The sequence below is a fragment of the Entelurus aequoreus genome, linkage group LG21 (assembly GCF_033978785.1).
Source record: "Entelurus aequoreus isolate RoL-2023_Sb linkage group LG21, RoL_Eaeq_v1.1, whole genome shotgun sequence".
NCBI classification, from domain to species: domain Eukaryota; kingdom Metazoa; phylum Chordata; class Actinopteri; order Syngnathiformes; family Syngnathidae; genus Entelurus; species Entelurus aequoreus.
Genome location: NC_084751.1, coordinates 26,665,424 through 26,683,333, shown reverse-complemented (window position 1 = coordinate 26,683,333; position 17,910 = coordinate 26,665,424). Strand labels below are relative to the sequence as shown.

The window sequence follows — 17,910 nt, the reverse complement described above, 5'->3', positions numbered from 1 at the left end:
CAGTTCCTCTTTAAGTTGGGATCCTATTATGCAAAACAAACACATTTTCTTACTTGTTGGTACCTGTTTTTGTGTATTTGGGATCCCAATCAGTCCCAAAAATGTATATCTCCACAAAAAATTGTGGAGATATTTAGTTACGTCACCGGATATTTCCATGTATGGGTTAGTTTATGGGTCGAACTATATCGAAATATGAGTTCTGGTCCATATCGTCCAGCCCTACAATTGTGTTAGCAACAGTGCTAGCACAGTTTAGGGATGTTCTCTGTGTTTAATTGAGCGTTACAGTAGGCCTTATGATGGCATTGTGTTTATATGTATGAATGTACATGTGTATCTTGTTTGTGTGTTAATAATGAAATTGTGATATTTGAGAAATGTCATACTGCTGCTACATTTTTTCTGTACTACAAAAACTTTTCTGTGCTACTATTTTTGTTATTTATTTAGTAGCACTAGCGTTACAAGTGAAAAAGCTAAGCGTACACCTCTGGGTTCCACAGTAATACAATAAGAAGTCATAATGTTACAAGAATAGACTTCAGATAAAAATGTAATAAGACAAGAATAGAGTCATGTTTTTTATCGAGAAGTCGTCATAATATCAAAATAAAAATGTTGTTCATGTACCGTAATTTCCTTTCTTGAAGTTTTACCTGTGAGTCCTACCTGCTAAACTTCCGGTGGCCGCCGAGATGCCGAAGAATCCCTCATCGGGTATGATCATGTTGTCCACTTTGGTGCAGAACTCATAGTCGTTTTTGTCTGGAGTGAAACCGTTGTTGATCATAACCTGTAAAAGCCAAGAGGGCTGAGTGGCTGCTGACAACAGGAAGAGGAACAATCATGCATGTCGCTACGTTACCGTCAAGGTCTTCTTGTAGTACGTCAATTTGGCTCGAACGGGATACGGCTTGTTGCGGAAGTCTCGCAAACACGTCCCAAGGGCTTGTGTACTGCCATCACTGCCAACACAATGTATTGTGTTACCGCTTTGGAATCATAGAGTGACTATTACAATATTTTGCCAACAGTAATGTCACAATAAAAAAACAAAAAACGGCTACGATAATGTATGACAAAGCGTTTACACAACCGAGGTCTTATGGTAATAATCTACTTGTAAATTGAGCACATTAGGACTGCACCAATACATTTTAGAACCTAGCTGCAAACAAATAAGAAAGCATGTTGTTTTTTTTGTATCTTGTTTTGCTTGAACAGTTTTTATTTTAACATTGCTTTTAATTCATTACTGTATGTTGTATTATCCACTTTTTTTGCTTGCCTTGTCTTATGTGCCCTGTGCAGCACTTCAATCAATCTAGGCTGTTTTAATGTGATATACAAATAAAGTTTGACTTGACTCGAATTAGCATAGATAACTATTTAATAATTAAAATTAAAAAATATACTTTTGCGACTTGATAAATAATAAAAAAGAATCAAAATAACAATATGTGATGTTACTATAACAAACAACTGAACGAGATGAAAATGAAGAAAAAAATCATATTAAAGGGAAAATCTAATTTAAAAATGTTTTAATGTTACAGAAAAGTCATGATATTACTAGATTATCAGAAAACACATAGCTGTAAATTTAAGTAATGTGTAAAGTTGTAAAATTGATGTTCAAAATAAACAACACAATTAAAGCTTTTTTGTTGTTTTCATAAAGAACAAAAAACTTCTGTTGAGAAACAAATAGTTGTGTGTAGGGCTGGGCGATATATCGATATATGCGATATATCGCGGGTTTGTCTCTGTGCGATATAGAAAATTACTATATCGTGATATTCGAGTGTACGTTCTCACGCAGTTGCTTTTAGCTGCTGGCATTACACTACAGGCTCTCCTCGCTCTTTCTTGTGTCTCCTTCTCACAGACAGACAAGCGCACCTTCTTACACACGTCACATACTGTCACGACATACGTCACATACGTATACACCCTCGCGCAGCAAAGAGGTAGCAGCATGGGTAACGTTAGCTGTGATGCTAGCGCAGCCATGCGAGTGGTAATACGAGAGAGAGAAGGTGCGAATCTGGTAACAAATGAAGGAATAATTAATTCCCCCAAAAAACAGCAGGGGGTCCATCGTCTGGCGGTGGTTTGGCTTCAAGTGGGAATATGTCGAACAGACAACCGTAATTTGTCAAGTGTGGGGCAAAAGCGTTGCTATAAAAAGTAGCATTACTGCTAATATGTAGCATCATTTGAAAAGTCACCAGCTAGAGAATGAAGAGTGCTTACTCCGCATGTCAACATCTCCGTTCAGTGCCACACGCCCACACCATCAAAATGCCGAGGCAAACATTTCCAGATCAACAGCGTATGAAAAAAATAGTGATTTTTTTAGTTGTGATTTCCTTCTCTGCATCAAAGTTTTAAAGTAGCATATATTAAGAATGTTTTAATGTAGACACATAGAATCCATACTGCCGTGATTATATGCATCAAGTGTTCATTCAAGGCTAAGGCAAAATATCGAGATATATATACCGTGTATCGTGATCGCCCAGCCCTAGTTGTATGTATGTAATGTAATCTAACTAATCTACTCCTGGAGTCCTCAATACAAGTATAATGGGTAAGTAAGGGCAACAATGAAACTACCCGGTACTTGTTTTGCCCTAACTGGCTGCTATAAATAAAATAAACACAAATAAGCAAATTTGTAGCAACAGTTCACACAAAATTCCAACATAGATAAATAACTTAATAAATTATTACAAAATAAAATATTGCCTACAAGATGTGTGGAGTGTGGTTCCCATGACAGGCCATGTTAGTTGCTGATACATTTTTTAAGAGGATTAATCATTAAAACTTGTCAATGTGTGATTGACATCAGTGATAACAATCCATATATTGTAATGCCGATTTTTTCCCCCCCTGCTACTGGTCTGCAAACACTCTAGTAGTAGTGCAAACAGAGTAAAATATCTCGACACTGTGATTGAAAAAGGTGAACAACATCGCCCGTGCGTCTGTTTTTGTGCGAATTCCAACCAACGGAACTGGGAAAGAGTGATTCAAAGCTTTCGCTGGCTCGCGGGAGATTAGGACAGATAGGGGATTATGCATTTTCAAGCAAATATAATCATATTTTCTAATCTTCTTTAAGTTGTTCAAATGTGAGGCGGCGGCGGTAACGTCAGAGGAAAGGAAATTGATTACTTACTGTTGGTGGTCAAAAACAAGGTTGCCATTGTTTCCCACAACAATGATAGCCGGGTTATTTTTCTGGAATGGATACAAAACATGTTAATCTTTTTTTTTTTTTTTTTACTTGAAAAACACAAGCTAATCTCATACCTTAGCATGATAAGGCATGGGCTACTAGACGAGAGATGTTACATAATCACCTTTTAAGTAAATCAAAAAGTGAAAACAACAGAATTGCCAGTGAAAACAATAACAACGATCGAAATAGGATGGATTTAGGGGTCGTCTATAAGAATAATCATCCATTTTTACTTTTGTTAGATGATGTTGTTACATGGTCAATGTTTCAGATGTTTTTTGGTATAAAACACAAAAACAGCTTTAATAACGACTAATATAACAACAATTAATGTTTTGTATTATGTTGCTAAAGCTAGCTACCAGTATTAGTCATAACTAGCAAAAAATTTAAAAAAAAAAAAAAAAAAAAAAAAATGTATCCTAACATTAAATGTAACGGGACTTTAACTTGACACCGACCTTTCCGTCGTTGTCAAAGGAGTCAAAGAAAATTCCGACTCCGTTCCACTTGTCAGCTGCGCCGTACACTGGACCGTCGAGGCCTTGGACAGCTGTGAACCAGATGGCCTGTGGGAATGAGAAAAAATATATACTATTCTTCAGAATTGAAGAAAAGATACCGTTATGTTATGCTAACACAAAATAAAAACATTGAATTCAAATGTACAAATGTTTTAAAAAATGCATTAATGCAGTGACGTAAACGATTAATAATGCATGCTGGACAAAACTGCCTTGAATGAAGAGTTCTCATGAAATTTCTCCTGTCATGTCAGAAAGTTACTAAAGAGATTATACCATAACGGGGACGTTCAATGCAAACAAAACTGTGACTAAATTGTATTTTGGTCCAAAGGCCACACCTTGTAGCATTGAAAACATTTTCTCATTGCTTTTCTCATGGATCGTGAATCTGCCACAATAAATTCACCACATATTGACTTCTAAATTAGAACACAAAAAAAGACAATGGCTACTTTGTACCTTGTACAAAATTTACTCCTGGATTTAACGTTCTCATAACTTTTCCATGTTTAAGTTAATGAGTCTAACAATGTAACGCTCATCATGATTGTGTGTTTGACAAACATTTTTGTGGATATCTCATATGTTGGGACAAAACGTGCATCTCATATGTTGGGACAAAACGTGCAATCTAGAAGCACTGAATCAATTTCTTATAACTTTTCTCATGTCAAATAATGGACCTGGGCTAAAACGTGCAACATTCAAGTATTGAATGAAGTTTCTCATGATTTATCTCATGTCAAGTCATGAATCTAACTATTGTACGAACATCATGACTGTGATTTTCTCAAAAATATTTTATATATTTTAAGTTGAAATAAAACATGCAACCTTCAAGCGTTGAATGAGGTTTCTCATGTTTTTTCATAAATCTGTCTATAGTACTGTACTATCATCATGACAGTATTTTGTGGATATATTCTAAGTTGTGAAAAAACATGCAACTTTCAAGCACTTAATGTGATTTCTCATGTTTTATCTCATGTCAAGTCATGAATCTATAGTACTGACATCATGACAGTGATTTTCACAAGTATGGTAGATATAATCTAAGTTGTGACAAAACATGCAACCTTCAAATGTTGAATGATGTTTCTCATGTTTCATGCCATGTCATGAATCTAACTATAGTACTAATGTCATGACAGTGATTTTCACGACTATTTATGGTAGATATATTCTCAGTTGTGACAAAACATGCAACCATCAAGTGTTAAATGAGGTTTCTCATGTTTTTTCTCATGTCAAGTCATGAATCTAAATATAGTAAAAACATCATGACCGTGATGTTCTCAAAAATAATTTAGATATTATAAGTTGAGACAAAACATGCAACCTTCAAGCGTTGAATGGGGTTTCTCATATTTTTTCTCATGTCTATTAATAAATCTGTCTGTAGTACTGTACTAACATCATAACAGTGATTTTCATGACAATATTTTGTGGATATATTCTAAGTTGTGAAAAAACATGCAATTTTCAAGCGCTTAATGATGTTTCTCATGTCAAGTCATGGACATCATGACAGTGATTTTCACAACTATGGTAGATATATTCTAAGTTGTGACAAAACATGCAACCTTCAAGTGTTGAATGAAGTTTCTCATAATTTATCTCATGTCAAGTCATGAATCTAACTATAGTACGAACATCATGACTGTGATTTTCTCAAAAATATATTATATATTTTAAGTTGAAATAAAACATGCAACCTTCAAGCTTTGAATGAGGTTTCTCATAGTTTTTCTCATGTCTATTCATAAATATGTCTATAGTACTGTACTATCATCATGACAGTGATTTTCATGACAGTATTTTGTGGATATATTCTAAGTTGTGAAAAAACATGCAACTTTCAAGCGCTTAATTAGATTTCTCATGTTTTTTCTCATGTCAAGTCATGAATTTGACTGGCATGACAGTGATTTTCACGACTACGGTAGATATATTCTAAGTTGTGACAAAACATGCAACCTTCAATTGTTGAATTATGTTTCTCATGTTTCAAGTCATGTCATGAATCTAACTATAGTACTAACTAACATCATGACAGTGATTCTCATGACAATATGTTTGTAGATATATTCTAAATTGTGACACAACATACAACCTCCAAGTGTTAAATGAGGTCTCTCATGTTTTTTCTCATGTCAAGTCATGAATCTGACAATGTTCATACCTGTTCTCATGTCAAATCATGAATCTAATATTATTACTAATATGTCTGCATTATTTTGTAGATATACCGCATGTTAGAATAAATTGAAATATAGTAGTTTTCTCATTAGTCCTCTCATGTCATGTCAGAAAGTTATCCACTTTCAATATACATATAGAAGACACTGTGGCTAAAATGTATGTGTGACAAAAATGTTGAAGCGTTGAATTAAGTTTATCATAGCTTGATTTTCGCAACAATATTTTGTGGATGTATTGTAGGTTGTGACAAAACATGCAATCTTTAATCGCTGAATGAGGTTGCTTATGTTTTTTCTCATGTCAGGTGATTAATCTAACTACAGTACTAGCATCATGACAGTGATTTTCACGAAAATATTTTGTAAATATATTCTAAGTTGTGACAAAACATGCAACCTTCAACTGTTGAATAAGATTTCTCATGGTTTTTCTCGGGTCAAGTCATGGATCTGGGACAAAAGGTGCAACCTTCAAACGGTGAATGAGGTGTGAATGAGGTTTCGTATGATTTTTCTCATGTCAACTCATGAATCTGATAATAGTATTTAAATCATGACTGAGTTTCTTTGCAATATTTTGTGGAAATATAGTAGGCCTATGTTGCAACAAAACATGCTCGAAGAGTTAAATTAAGTTTATCATAACTAGTCTCATGTCAGGTCATTAATCTGGGACAAATTGGACAACCTTTGAGTTTTGAATGAAGTTACTCATGATTTTTCTTACCCCAAGTCATGAATTTAACAATAGCACTTGCAGTACGTATATGTGTTTTTTGTTGAGACCAAATGGGCATTTTTGACACGTTGAATGGCTTTCCTCATGTTTAAATTCATGATGTAAACAAAATATGGTGCTATATTGAAAGCTGGCCTAAACTATGTTGTTTTCTCATACAACGTCTTAAAGATACTAAAAAAAATACATTATAAAACTGATTCTTATATGTAAAATATTGAGTTTTGAGAAAAAATATGACACCTTGATTGGAGTTTCTCATGTCAGGTCATAAATCTACCATGAGAAACAAGATTATTACATCAGGATTTTCTCCAAGATTTGGTGGCTATATTGTATGCTGGCCCAAAATGGTATTGAAGTAGTTTTCTCACCACTCTTCTCATGTCATTTCATTAATGCAACAATAGAACTTACATTATGGCCATAATTTGTGTTTCTATTGCATGCTGGGACAAAACATGCAACCCTGCAGGGGTGCTTGAGATTTTTAATGACTTTTCTCATGTCGTGTCATTTGCTAACGGAGTGAAATTTTATAGACATCAATTGCTTTTTTTAAATTGCTGAACAGTCTCTGCACTGTTCAAACTGTTAGTTTTAGCTAATTATTGCCGCTACAAACCTGCTAAACTACTTTAGTAAAAAACGAATAATGATTATGATGCAAGCTTGTCACATGATGGAGTTCACACAATCTGTAAGACAGCCATCAAAACTACAAGCCACTGCCTTGTGGCAATTTTAACAATGAGCACCTCTTACGTTAGCTTGCACTTCTTCTTACAACATCTCAGCAATAAACAACCTGCCCACAATTGTCGTCATAAGGCTACAACTATCTTGCTGTGTTTAATACAGTATTGCTCGGATTCACGTGCGACTCTTTAAATATGCGTGGTGGTCAAGCTAATGTCTGTTCTCAATGGGTACTAGGCGCAATTTAGCCTTTCTTGAAGAAAAATGCCCAATGCCTGCGTTGTTTTCGTTTCTTTAGAGTTCCTCAAGAGGTAATCCAGAAGGGCGGAAGAGTGCAAGATTTTACGAAAGACGACAAGAAAAGTGGCACGAACTCCAATCAAAATGAGCAGATTGTAAGAACCCACGAGTTTGCTGTGACCACTTTGTTAAAGGTTTGTTTGATATATTTTTAAATATACTTTCCTCGCTTAGTGTTTCAATTGAAGTATTATCTTGATATTGTTTGTATTTTAGATTTTAACAAACCATAAAATCAGGGTGACTGATACTTTGTCAGGAAAGGTACTTCTACGTCTCCCCTCTTGTTTATTTTGTACACAAATGTGTCAGAGTACATTTGGCAACAGACAAAAATCAAATCTGGTGATTATTCAATAAATGTTAGTTTGTTAAATGGATATGCAGTCACGGTTGGCAGCTGTCGGGTACTATATCGTTGCAGTTTTACTTTGTTTACATGGACGCGTCCTCGCAAGATGCAAAGTTGAATCATAAAATGGAATCTTGCACAAGCAAAATCCATGCATATTTATCCGGGACAGTTGTGATACCAATTTCCTTGACCCAGCCACACACAAAGAAGTTGTACACCTCCATCTGTTTTGTCATGTAGAATGACTTCTGGAGCACAAGATAGTTCAATGTTTGGGAACAATAATCCTTGATATCACACGACAAATAATTTTTTGATAAAGTATAATATCTATCTATTCCTTTACTTAATTAGATTTTTTGCTCATATCTGCTTTTTGCATGAAGATCTAGGCCCCTTGTGTACTCAGATTGTTGGCTTGCTTGACCACCGCTTTTTTTCAACAAGTTATGTGACGGAATACAAGCAATTCGACAATCAGGCATATTTAGTGTTCGTATGCATGGCCCTGCCTAGTATTAGTATGGGGGTGGCTAATGCTAAACACTTGTGTTGGTGAATGGGAGGGTTTTAAAAAACAAACATAGAAAGTTATATAAATAATCTTTGATTGAAAGACAGTTTAGGACAACATTAGAATACAAATGTTCCTCAGTAGAACAACAGATCCAATTACCATGAAAGTAAACAAGAAGCAAAGTACAAGGTGCATTTGTACGTGACATTAAAGTGATATGACCCATGCATGTACAGATCTTTATTACAGTACATGTCCTCATACAGTGTGTATATTTTCTTACCAAACCATCAGCTCCCGTTCTGCTTCTTCCAGACACACGGAATGTCACCTCAGCCTCCCAGTGTTCAAAGGCCACCTTGTTTTTGGTCCAAATGGTGCCCCTCTGGCTCTTGAGGGATGGCGTGATGCGCACCTGGTCTGCACTAGGAATAGCATCTAGCAAGGAGAGAAGGAGCGAGCACAACTATGACTGGTGACATCAAACTAACAAATGATTTCCACACGTCAACACAAACTATACTGTAGCTATTTTATAGGTTGAATGAAACAACTTTGTAGAGTTTCTATAACTTTTATCATGTCAACTAACGAGCTCATGTAATGTGGTGACTATTTTGTACAGTGGGTAAATCGGTGTTGGTGCCAGGAATTTTCAAAATGGGGTCCCAGGGACCCCATCAAGTCATAAAAAGGGGGTCCCACAGTAAATTTTTGGTGTCACACTTTTTTGTAAGCGTTTTGAAAACAAAGAATACATTTATGTATTATCCTGTTATATCTGACATTCTATATTGTGTTTAGGAAAAAGGTTGTAATAAACGTTAATTAATAAAAAAATTAATACAAAAGAAAACACATTTTTATGCATATGTAAATGTATTCAGTTATGAACATTCATTCACTTTCTTCTTTCCTTCATGGATCAAAACTTTACCGCTGCTGGTATTTTTTTCTATATTTGTATTTAATAAGTTGTAAAGCAGGGGTCTCAAACATGCGGCCCGCGGGCCAATTGCGGCCCGCGAGACGTTATTGTGCGGCCCGCACCTTAATATGAACGTTTAATGTTAGTGCGGCCCGCGAGTTTTATATGAATGGCGCTTGACAGCGCTGTGTGCGGAGCTGAAGCCTTCTTGCCAACCCTCCCGACTTTCACACATCAACAATACTGAGAAAAACAATATTGAGGGCTCGAGGTTTAGCGTCCACATTTCCTCCATACAAACAATGTGCCTGCACAGTCACATGTTGTATGCGGCTTTAACAGACTGCAATGCATACTTAGTCACCAGCCATACATGTCACACTGAGGGTGGCCGTATAAAAAAAACTTTATCAATGTTACAAATATGCGCCACACTGTGAACCCACACCAAACAAGAATGACAAACACATTTTGGGAGAACATCCGCACAGTAACACAACATAAACACAACAGAACAAATACCCAGAATTCCTTGTAGCCCTAACTCTTCCGGGCTACAAGGAATCTACCAATCATGGTGTGGTATATGGCTCTCGAGGGCCGAACATTGACATCACTTGCGTGATGCAAGCAGAGAGACGTTTTGCTGCTTTTCCAGAGACCTGCATGCGCTCTACCTCTCTCCCTCCCTCACTCACTCACTCACTCGCTCGCTCTCTCGCGCTCTCTCTCTCTCGCTCTCTCTCTCTGTCTCTCGCTCTCTGTCACTGTGTGTGTCTTTGTCGCTCCCGCCGGTCCGGGCAGGGGAGACGAGGAGTCCGGTAGCTTCCGAAAAACCGAGCGACAATACAAAAGTGTGGTGCACTGGACCCCAGCGCTGATACTCCAACAGAGAGTCGCTGGGCGAATCGGACGTGTAACACGCTAGTCGTGATCGGGGCTAATTGTGCTACCGTAACTGTAAACTCCACAGCGAGCCCCCCACATGTCTTATTTGCACAGAGAAAGTTGCGGTGCACAAGAAATACAATTTAAAACGTCATTATACCACTAGACATGCTGAGGACTATGCAAAATACCAGGGAGATGAAAGAGTGAACCGGGTTGCACATTATGTGTATGTGTATACATTGTTGCTGACTGGAGAAATCGAATTATTATTGTTAGAATAGAATAGAATAGAATAGAATAGAATAGAATAGAATAGAATAGAAAGTACTTTATTGATCCCTGGGGGAAATTCAGCACCACAGTTCGCTCACAATAGACAATAATAATAATAAATAATATAATATATATAATATATATAATAATATAATATATATAATATATTATATATATATATATATATATATATATATATATATATATATATATATATAATATATAAATAATATAAATATATTCTACATATACTACATATACTCTACATTTAAGTGCAGTCAAAGAACATATGCATTATACAGTCTGATGGCTGTCGGTATGAAGGACCTCCTGTGTCGTTCCGTGTTGCATTTTGGGAGTCTGAGCCTTCCACCGAACGTGCTCATTCTCCCCGCAAGGTCAGAGTGTAGTGGGTGGGAGGTGTTGTCCATAATGGCTAGGAGTTTTGCAAGACTTCTCCTCTCTTGTTATTACTTATGACTGATTTATTTACTTAATTCTCATTTTGTTCATTTATATTTTGATTTTATTTTGTGTTGAAAATTAAAATAAAGACATATAATTTTTTTTTTTTTTAGGAAATCTTTTCTTGCGGCCCAGCCTCACCCAGACTCTGCACCCAGTGGCCCCCAGGCAAATTGAGTTTGAGACCCCTGTTGTAAAGGGACAAGCGGTAGAAAATGGATGGATGGATGGATGGATGGATAGGTGTATTTATTTCAGTATAAAAGTGTAAAAAGTTTTTTGCTTGGGTCATGGTGTGCCAGGGCATACATACATGATTTATGTAACGCTTAATCTATAGTCTATATCAACTTCAGATCTATCCCTCAATTCTAAGTTGTTGTTGTTTTTTTTAATGTTATTTTGTTTGTTTTCTGCCTTTTTTGTCAAAGAAAACTATGTTTTTGTTATGGCAAACACACAATGTTCAAAATCTTCCACAAAAATTATTTTTCAAAGTGGAATATTTGATGTGAAGTAATCGGAGCCTTGGATAGGTCAATAATTCATAAAAATATTGATTTTGATTAATATTATGTTTTGAGCAATGACAGTTTTAAAGAAAAAAAAACAGCTTTGTTTTATTAGTCAACATTGCAACTTTTTCAAAATTACATTTCACCTTTAAGCTTTTTTATTCCACTTTTCTTATGTTTTTGTTTATTTTAATAGTATTTTTAGAATGTGCTGTGGGGCTTTAAAACATTAGCTGCGGGTATCAAATTGCCTCCGGACCACACTTTTGACACCTCTGCTATAGATAATAAAAAATGACATCTGATAAGTCTATCGATAAAAAGCAGAGCCTGGCGACGCATGCGTGGTTATCATAACGCACAGTCAGCATCTCTGCTTCAGTAAACAATGACGGTGATGACGTCACGGTCAGCGATGCGAGCGACACTTGCTAACTTGTCAGCCACTTCTCCAAGAGACTCCTTTTGAACACTCCTCGCACATTAACACTTCAAAGGGCACATATTTGCCCCGTTTGTTGACCTGCAAAGCATGTTTTTGAGGTGGAGGAGTCTGGTTAGCTTGAAGCTAACAGCTAGCCTGTCTCCATCCTCGAACGATGTCGATCCAGCGGGAGATAAAAGTGAAGTTTCCATGTACTCACAAAGACTAAAACAACTCTTACTGGAGACATTGCACAGGATGAAGTTAAAAAGGTTGACTTTACACTCACCTTACTGTTTACAATGAAGTCTTTCTTTTGACAGCCCCTTGCGGTAAAGTTGTCCCAGTGCAAACTGAGGCAGTTTTTGTGATTGAGAAAACTTTCGGCGAATCAAAATTTAAGAAATTGTACCTGAAAGTTCATTACTTTGAAGACGACCAATAAAAACACCAAATTTGACCCGGTTATCTTCTCCAAGTCACAACACTGACATTGTCTTTGTGACAGCGCGCTTGCTCCCGCTGTCAACACGCAGGTGAGTCCTCGCTCTCCTGGCCAGAGAGAGAGCAAGAGATGTGCCGGTCCTCAAGTGACGGCGTGATAAGAGCGCACCGTCACAATAAACAAAACAAAACACTGGCAGAAAGTGATAATCGATAAAAATAAAAAAAAAGCAAACTGGAGGCAGGTCGCTGCTGCTCACTGCTCCCCTCAACTCCCAGGGGGTGAATAAGGGTGATGGGTCAAATGCATAGAATAATTTCGCCACACCTAGTGTGTGTGACACAATCATGGGTACTTTTAACTTTTAACAGGACTATTTTGTATAAGGCTACTGGAAAAATATGGTATTTTCAAGTGTTGAATGGTATTTCCCATTACCTCTCATGTCATTCCATAAAGACCATGACAGTGATTTCCATAGTCAAAACTATGCTGTAGCTCATATAGGTTGGATAACACATTTGTCATAACGTTTCTCATGTCATACATCAAACTAAAGAGCTTACTTACATCCTCACACAGGGATTTTCACACCAACATGAAAGTTTTGGTATAAGCCTACTAAGAACATATGCCATTTTAAAGTGTTGAATGAGGTTTGTCATTACTTCCTATGTGATGTCATAAAGTACCTAAACTTAAACCACATGCCTACACACAACTAAAATGTAGCTATTTTTTAGGTTGGGTGAGTCGAGTTTCTCATAACTTTTCTCGTGCCATACATCAAATTAAAAGGTTTACATCCTCACGCAATGATGTTCAAATGTAATGTGACTATTTTGCATACTGAGTAATAAATATGTTGAATGAGATTTCTCATCACCTTTCATGTCATACATCTGCCAAACTAAGGGTGTTGATTTCAAACGTCAACAACGATGAATGCTATGTTGTATTGGTGGGAAACTGCATCTAATAAGATGTCTCATGTCATGCCGTATTAATGACAAGTGAATGAGGTTTTTACTCACTTTTATCATGTCATAGCACAGTGATTCTTAAGTCATAGCGCAGTGATTCTCAAACTGTCCTACAACACAGTGTTACTGTTCAAACTGTGTGTAATGTTGCAGTCCAAAACTATTACATATTAGTGTTGTCCCGATATCAATATTTTGGTACCGGTACCAAAATTATTTCGATACTTTGATGCTTTTCTAAATAAAGGGGACCACAAAAAATTGCATTATTGGCTTTATTTTAACAAAAAATCTTAGGGTACATTAAAACATATGTTTCCTATTGCAAGTTTGTCCTTAAATAAAATAGTGAAACTACTAGACAAGTTGTCTTTTAGTAGTAAGTAAGCAAACAAAGGCTCCTAATTTAGCTGCTGACGTATGCAGTAACATATTGTGTCATTTTACATTCTATTATTTTGTCAAAATTATTAAGGACAAGTGGTATAAAATGAATTATTAATCTACTTGTTCATTTCGGCTTACTTTCTCTTTTAACATGTTCTATCTACACTTCTGTTAAAATGTAATAATCACTTATTCTTCTGTTGTTTGGCTGCTTTACATTAGTTTTGGATGATACCACAAATTTGGGTATCAATCCGATACCAAGTCGTTACAGGATCATACATTGGTCATATTCAAAGTCCTCATGTGTCCAGGGACATATTTCCTGAGTTTATAAACATAATTTATATATTTTTTTTAAACGAAAGAAGATGTTGTACTGCCAAAAAATAGACGTAATCATAGTATCGACTAGATACGTTCCTGTACTTGGTATCATTACAGTGGATGTCAGGTGTAAATCCACCAATGGCGTTTGTTTACATTTGTTACATTTCTCATGACGACAACTAAAGAGCTTACATCCTCAATTATTTTTTACATTAACATGACTATTTTGCATAAGGCTACTGGAAAAATATGGTATTTTCAAGTGTTGAGTGGTATTTCCCATGACCTCTCATGTCATTTCATAAAGACCATGACAGAGATTTCCACATGTCAAAACTATGCTGTAGCTCATATAGGTTGGATAACACATTTATCATAACGTATGTCCTGGGCATGACGTTAAAGTGCATCCGGCAGTGGAGGCTCCTCTATGGGGTCTTGGGGCACTAGGAGGTTAACCCCTTTCTACTGTTACCCCAGGCGGCCCTTGGCAAAGGCCTAGTACCTGACTGCCCCCTAGCCAGGGATACGGTGAAGACCTCAACGGCGGAGCAGGCGGAAGACTGAAGTTGGTAGAGTGGCAGTGCCAGCAATCGGAAGGTTGCTGGTTACTGGGGTTCAATCCCCACCTTCTACCATCCTAGTCACGTCCGTTGTGTCCTTGGGCAAGACACTTCACCCGACAATATCGGAATATCGGCAAAAAAGCCATTATCAGACATCTCTACTAAGAACATATGCCATTTTAAAGTGTTGAAGGTTTTTACTCACTTTTATCATGTCATAGCGGAGAGATTTCTTAAATCATAGCGCAGTGATTCTCAAATTGTCGTACAACACAGTGTTACTGTTCAAACTGTGTGTAATGTTAGAGTTCAAAACTAATTACATATTAGTGTTGTCCCGATACCAATATTTTGGCATTTTTTTCCATAACTTGAGTTGATTTATTTTGGAAAACCTTGTTACATTGTTTAATGCATCCAGCGGGGCATCACAACAAAATTAGGCATAATAATGTGTTAATTCCACGACTGTATATATATCGGTGTCGGTTGATATCGGAATTGGTAATTAAGAGTTGGACAATATCGGAATATCGGCAAAAAAGCCATTATCGGACATCTCTACTAAGAACATATGCCATTTTAAAGTGTTGAATGAGATTTGTCATTACTTCCTATGTGATGTCATAAAGCAGGGGTGTCAAACTCAAATACAGAGTGGGCCACAATTTAAAACTGAACAAAGCCGTGGGCCAAGGTTGAACAAATTAACCTTTTAATAGGGACCCAAACAAGTTTTGCATTGAATATTGAACAAGCACGGCTCATATAACTTTATAGTGACATGCAAAATCGAGTTTCAAAGAATAATAATAATTAAAAAATATCAATGGCATATCAAATACAATTTAAATAAAAATTGAATGCCTCTTTTCTATTTGCAGCCTTCTGAGGTAAATATCAAAATAAACTTTTTTCCACAGGCTAATAATACATTTGAAAATAAAATAACAATAATGAATGAATCAAACATTCAAGACTTGAAGTAGCAAGAGAAAGTGCATGAATAAAATGTTAATTATGGCTCAGTTTGCTACACTGATTTGCTTTAACACCGAATATGGAACAAGCAACGCTTATATAACTTAATAGTGCAAAACCAACTTTCAAAAAACAAACGAAAAAACATCAATGGTATATTAAATAAAATGTTAATAAAAATTGTAATGCCTCTTTTCTATTTGCAGCCTTCTGAGGTAAACATCAACATTTGGTGGTAGCGGGGGGGAGGGGGGTGTATATTGTAGCATCCCGGAAGAGTTAGTGCTGCAAGGGGTTCTGGGTATTTGTTCTGTTGTGTCACAGTGCGGATGTTCACCCGAAATGTGTTTGTCATTCTTGTTTGGTGTGGGTTCACAGTGTGGCGCATATTTGTAACAGTGTTAAAGTTGTTTATACGGCTACCCTCCGTGTGGCTTGTATGGCTGTTGACCAAGTATGCCTTGCATTCATTTGTGTGTGTGTGTAAAAGCCGCATGTATTATGTGACTGGGCCGGCACGCTGTTTGAATGGAGGAAAAGCAGACGTGACGACTGGTTTTAGAGGATGCTGAAGGCAGTGCCTTTAAGGCACTGCCCCCAATATTGTTGTCCGGGTGGAAATCGGGTGAATGGTTGCCCCGGGAGATTTTCGGGAGGGGCACTGAAATTCGGGAGTCTCCCAGGAAAATCGGGAGGGTTGTCAAGTATGAGTATTATCAGTGAATGCGGTGTTACAGCGGCACCGCCGCTGTATAATACAGGCGGGCCAGCTCTAACGTTAATTTGATATTGCCTCAAGGGCCAAATTAAATTACAGAGTTTGACACCCATGTCATAAAGTAACTACTTGTTGGAATAAAACATCTGCCTTGTTCTATTGAATACTTAGGCCTACTGCGCTACTGTATTGTAATGTTGGTCCTCATGGTGGTGCTTGGAGAGCCAAGTGTTTTCTGAGGTGGTACTTAGTAAAAAAAATAGTTTTATAGTTAAAACAAATCGATACCTATATCACTGGTCTTCAACATTATCCGTGTGTGACGCAACAATCCAAAGGGTGATTCTAACCAACTAGCGGCGGGCTAATAACGAAGTTTGCGAGGGGGGGGAAAGGCCCGCTAGAGCCGAGCAGTTACATCAAAGCACGCCAAAAAGATGACAGGCTGTCGGCGCACTTACTGCCGGAGTGGATCCAGAAAGGTACACCGCCTTCCGGCTGAGCCAGGTGCGGTCCTTTAAAGCTGTACTTGTATTCGAAGCGACGGTGCGGGGCTCCGTCTCCCGTGGCGGCCCCGTGTTCGGTTGTCACCTCCGCGACGCTGCGGTGATACAGCAGCGCGACGAGGAAGCTTTTCAGGAGCGTCAACATCCCGCCAGCAGCCCGCCGCCGTGCTCCGGACGCCGCCATGTTTCCGTGTCAGTGCTGACGTAGCGCTGCTGAGCCCACGAGCATGACGGGATGCCTGGAGGGCCAACAGGGCGGCTTCTCATTGGACGGCCCGCGCACACGTCGGCTCTCAGTGCGGCTGGCGACTCTCGGCTCTCGAGGTGGGAGCCGTGGCTCTTTGAAGGGAGCCGGATCTTAGGGAGCCGTTCCTTTAAAAAAGAACCGTTTAAAACTGTGGTCCCCAACCACCGGGCCGCGGCCCGGTACCGGTCCGTGGATCAATTGGTACCGGGCCGCACAAGAAATTAAAATAAAATTAAATTATTTTTCTAAATTTATTAAATCAACATAAAAAACACAAGATACGCTTACAATTAGTGCACCAACCCAAAAAACCTCCCTTCCCCATTTACACTCATTCACACTCATTCACACAAAAGGGTTGTTTCTTTCTGTTATTAATATTTCTGGTTCCTACATTATATATCAATATACATTACCGTTCAAAAGTTTGGGGTTACATTGAAATGTCCTTATTTTTGAAGGAAAAGCACTGTACTTTCCAATGAAGATAACTTTATACTAGTCTTAACTTTAAAGAAATACACTCTATACATTGCTAATGTGGTAAATGACTATTCTAGCTGCAAATGTCTGGTTTTTGGTGCAATATCTACATAGGTGTATAGAGGCCCATTTCCAGCAACTATCACTCCAGTGTTCTAATGGTACAATGTGTTTGCT

The 17,910-nt window shown here is 37.5% G+C and overlaps 1 protein-coding gene and 1 long non-coding RNA gene across 2 annotated transcripts in view; one reads left to right on the top strand and one right to left on the bottom strand.

The window, feature by feature from the left end:
• Positions 1-7,853, top strand: part of LOC133638559 (uncharacterized) — a 66,171-nt gene extending 58,318 nt beyond the window's left edge. Inside the window, exon 3 of the long non-coding RNA XR_009823644.1 lies at positions 7,718-7,853. This is a non-coding gene — a long non-coding RNA (uncharacterized LOC133638559). The remainder of the gene's footprint in view (positions 1-7,717) is intronic.
• Positions 1-17,266, bottom strand: part of lman1 (lectin, mannose-binding, 1) — a 36,510-nt gene extending 19,244 nt beyond the window's left edge. The window contains exons 1-6 of the mRNA XM_062031301.1: positions 16,959-17,266; positions 8,875-9,029; positions 3,715-3,822; positions 3,191-3,252; positions 869-968; positions 673-796 (exon numbers count right to left, since the gene is read on the bottom strand). Coding sequence (XP_061887285.1) covers positions 673-796; positions 869-968; positions 3,191-3,252; positions 3,715-3,822; positions 8,875-9,029; positions 16,959-17,187 — 778 coding nt within the window. The 5' untranslated portion in view covers positions 17,188-17,266. The remainder of the gene's footprint in view (positions 1-672; positions 797-868; positions 969-3,190; positions 3,253-3,714; positions 3,823-8,874; positions 9,030-16,958) is intronic.
• Positions 17,267-17,910: the final 644 nt, after the last annotated feature.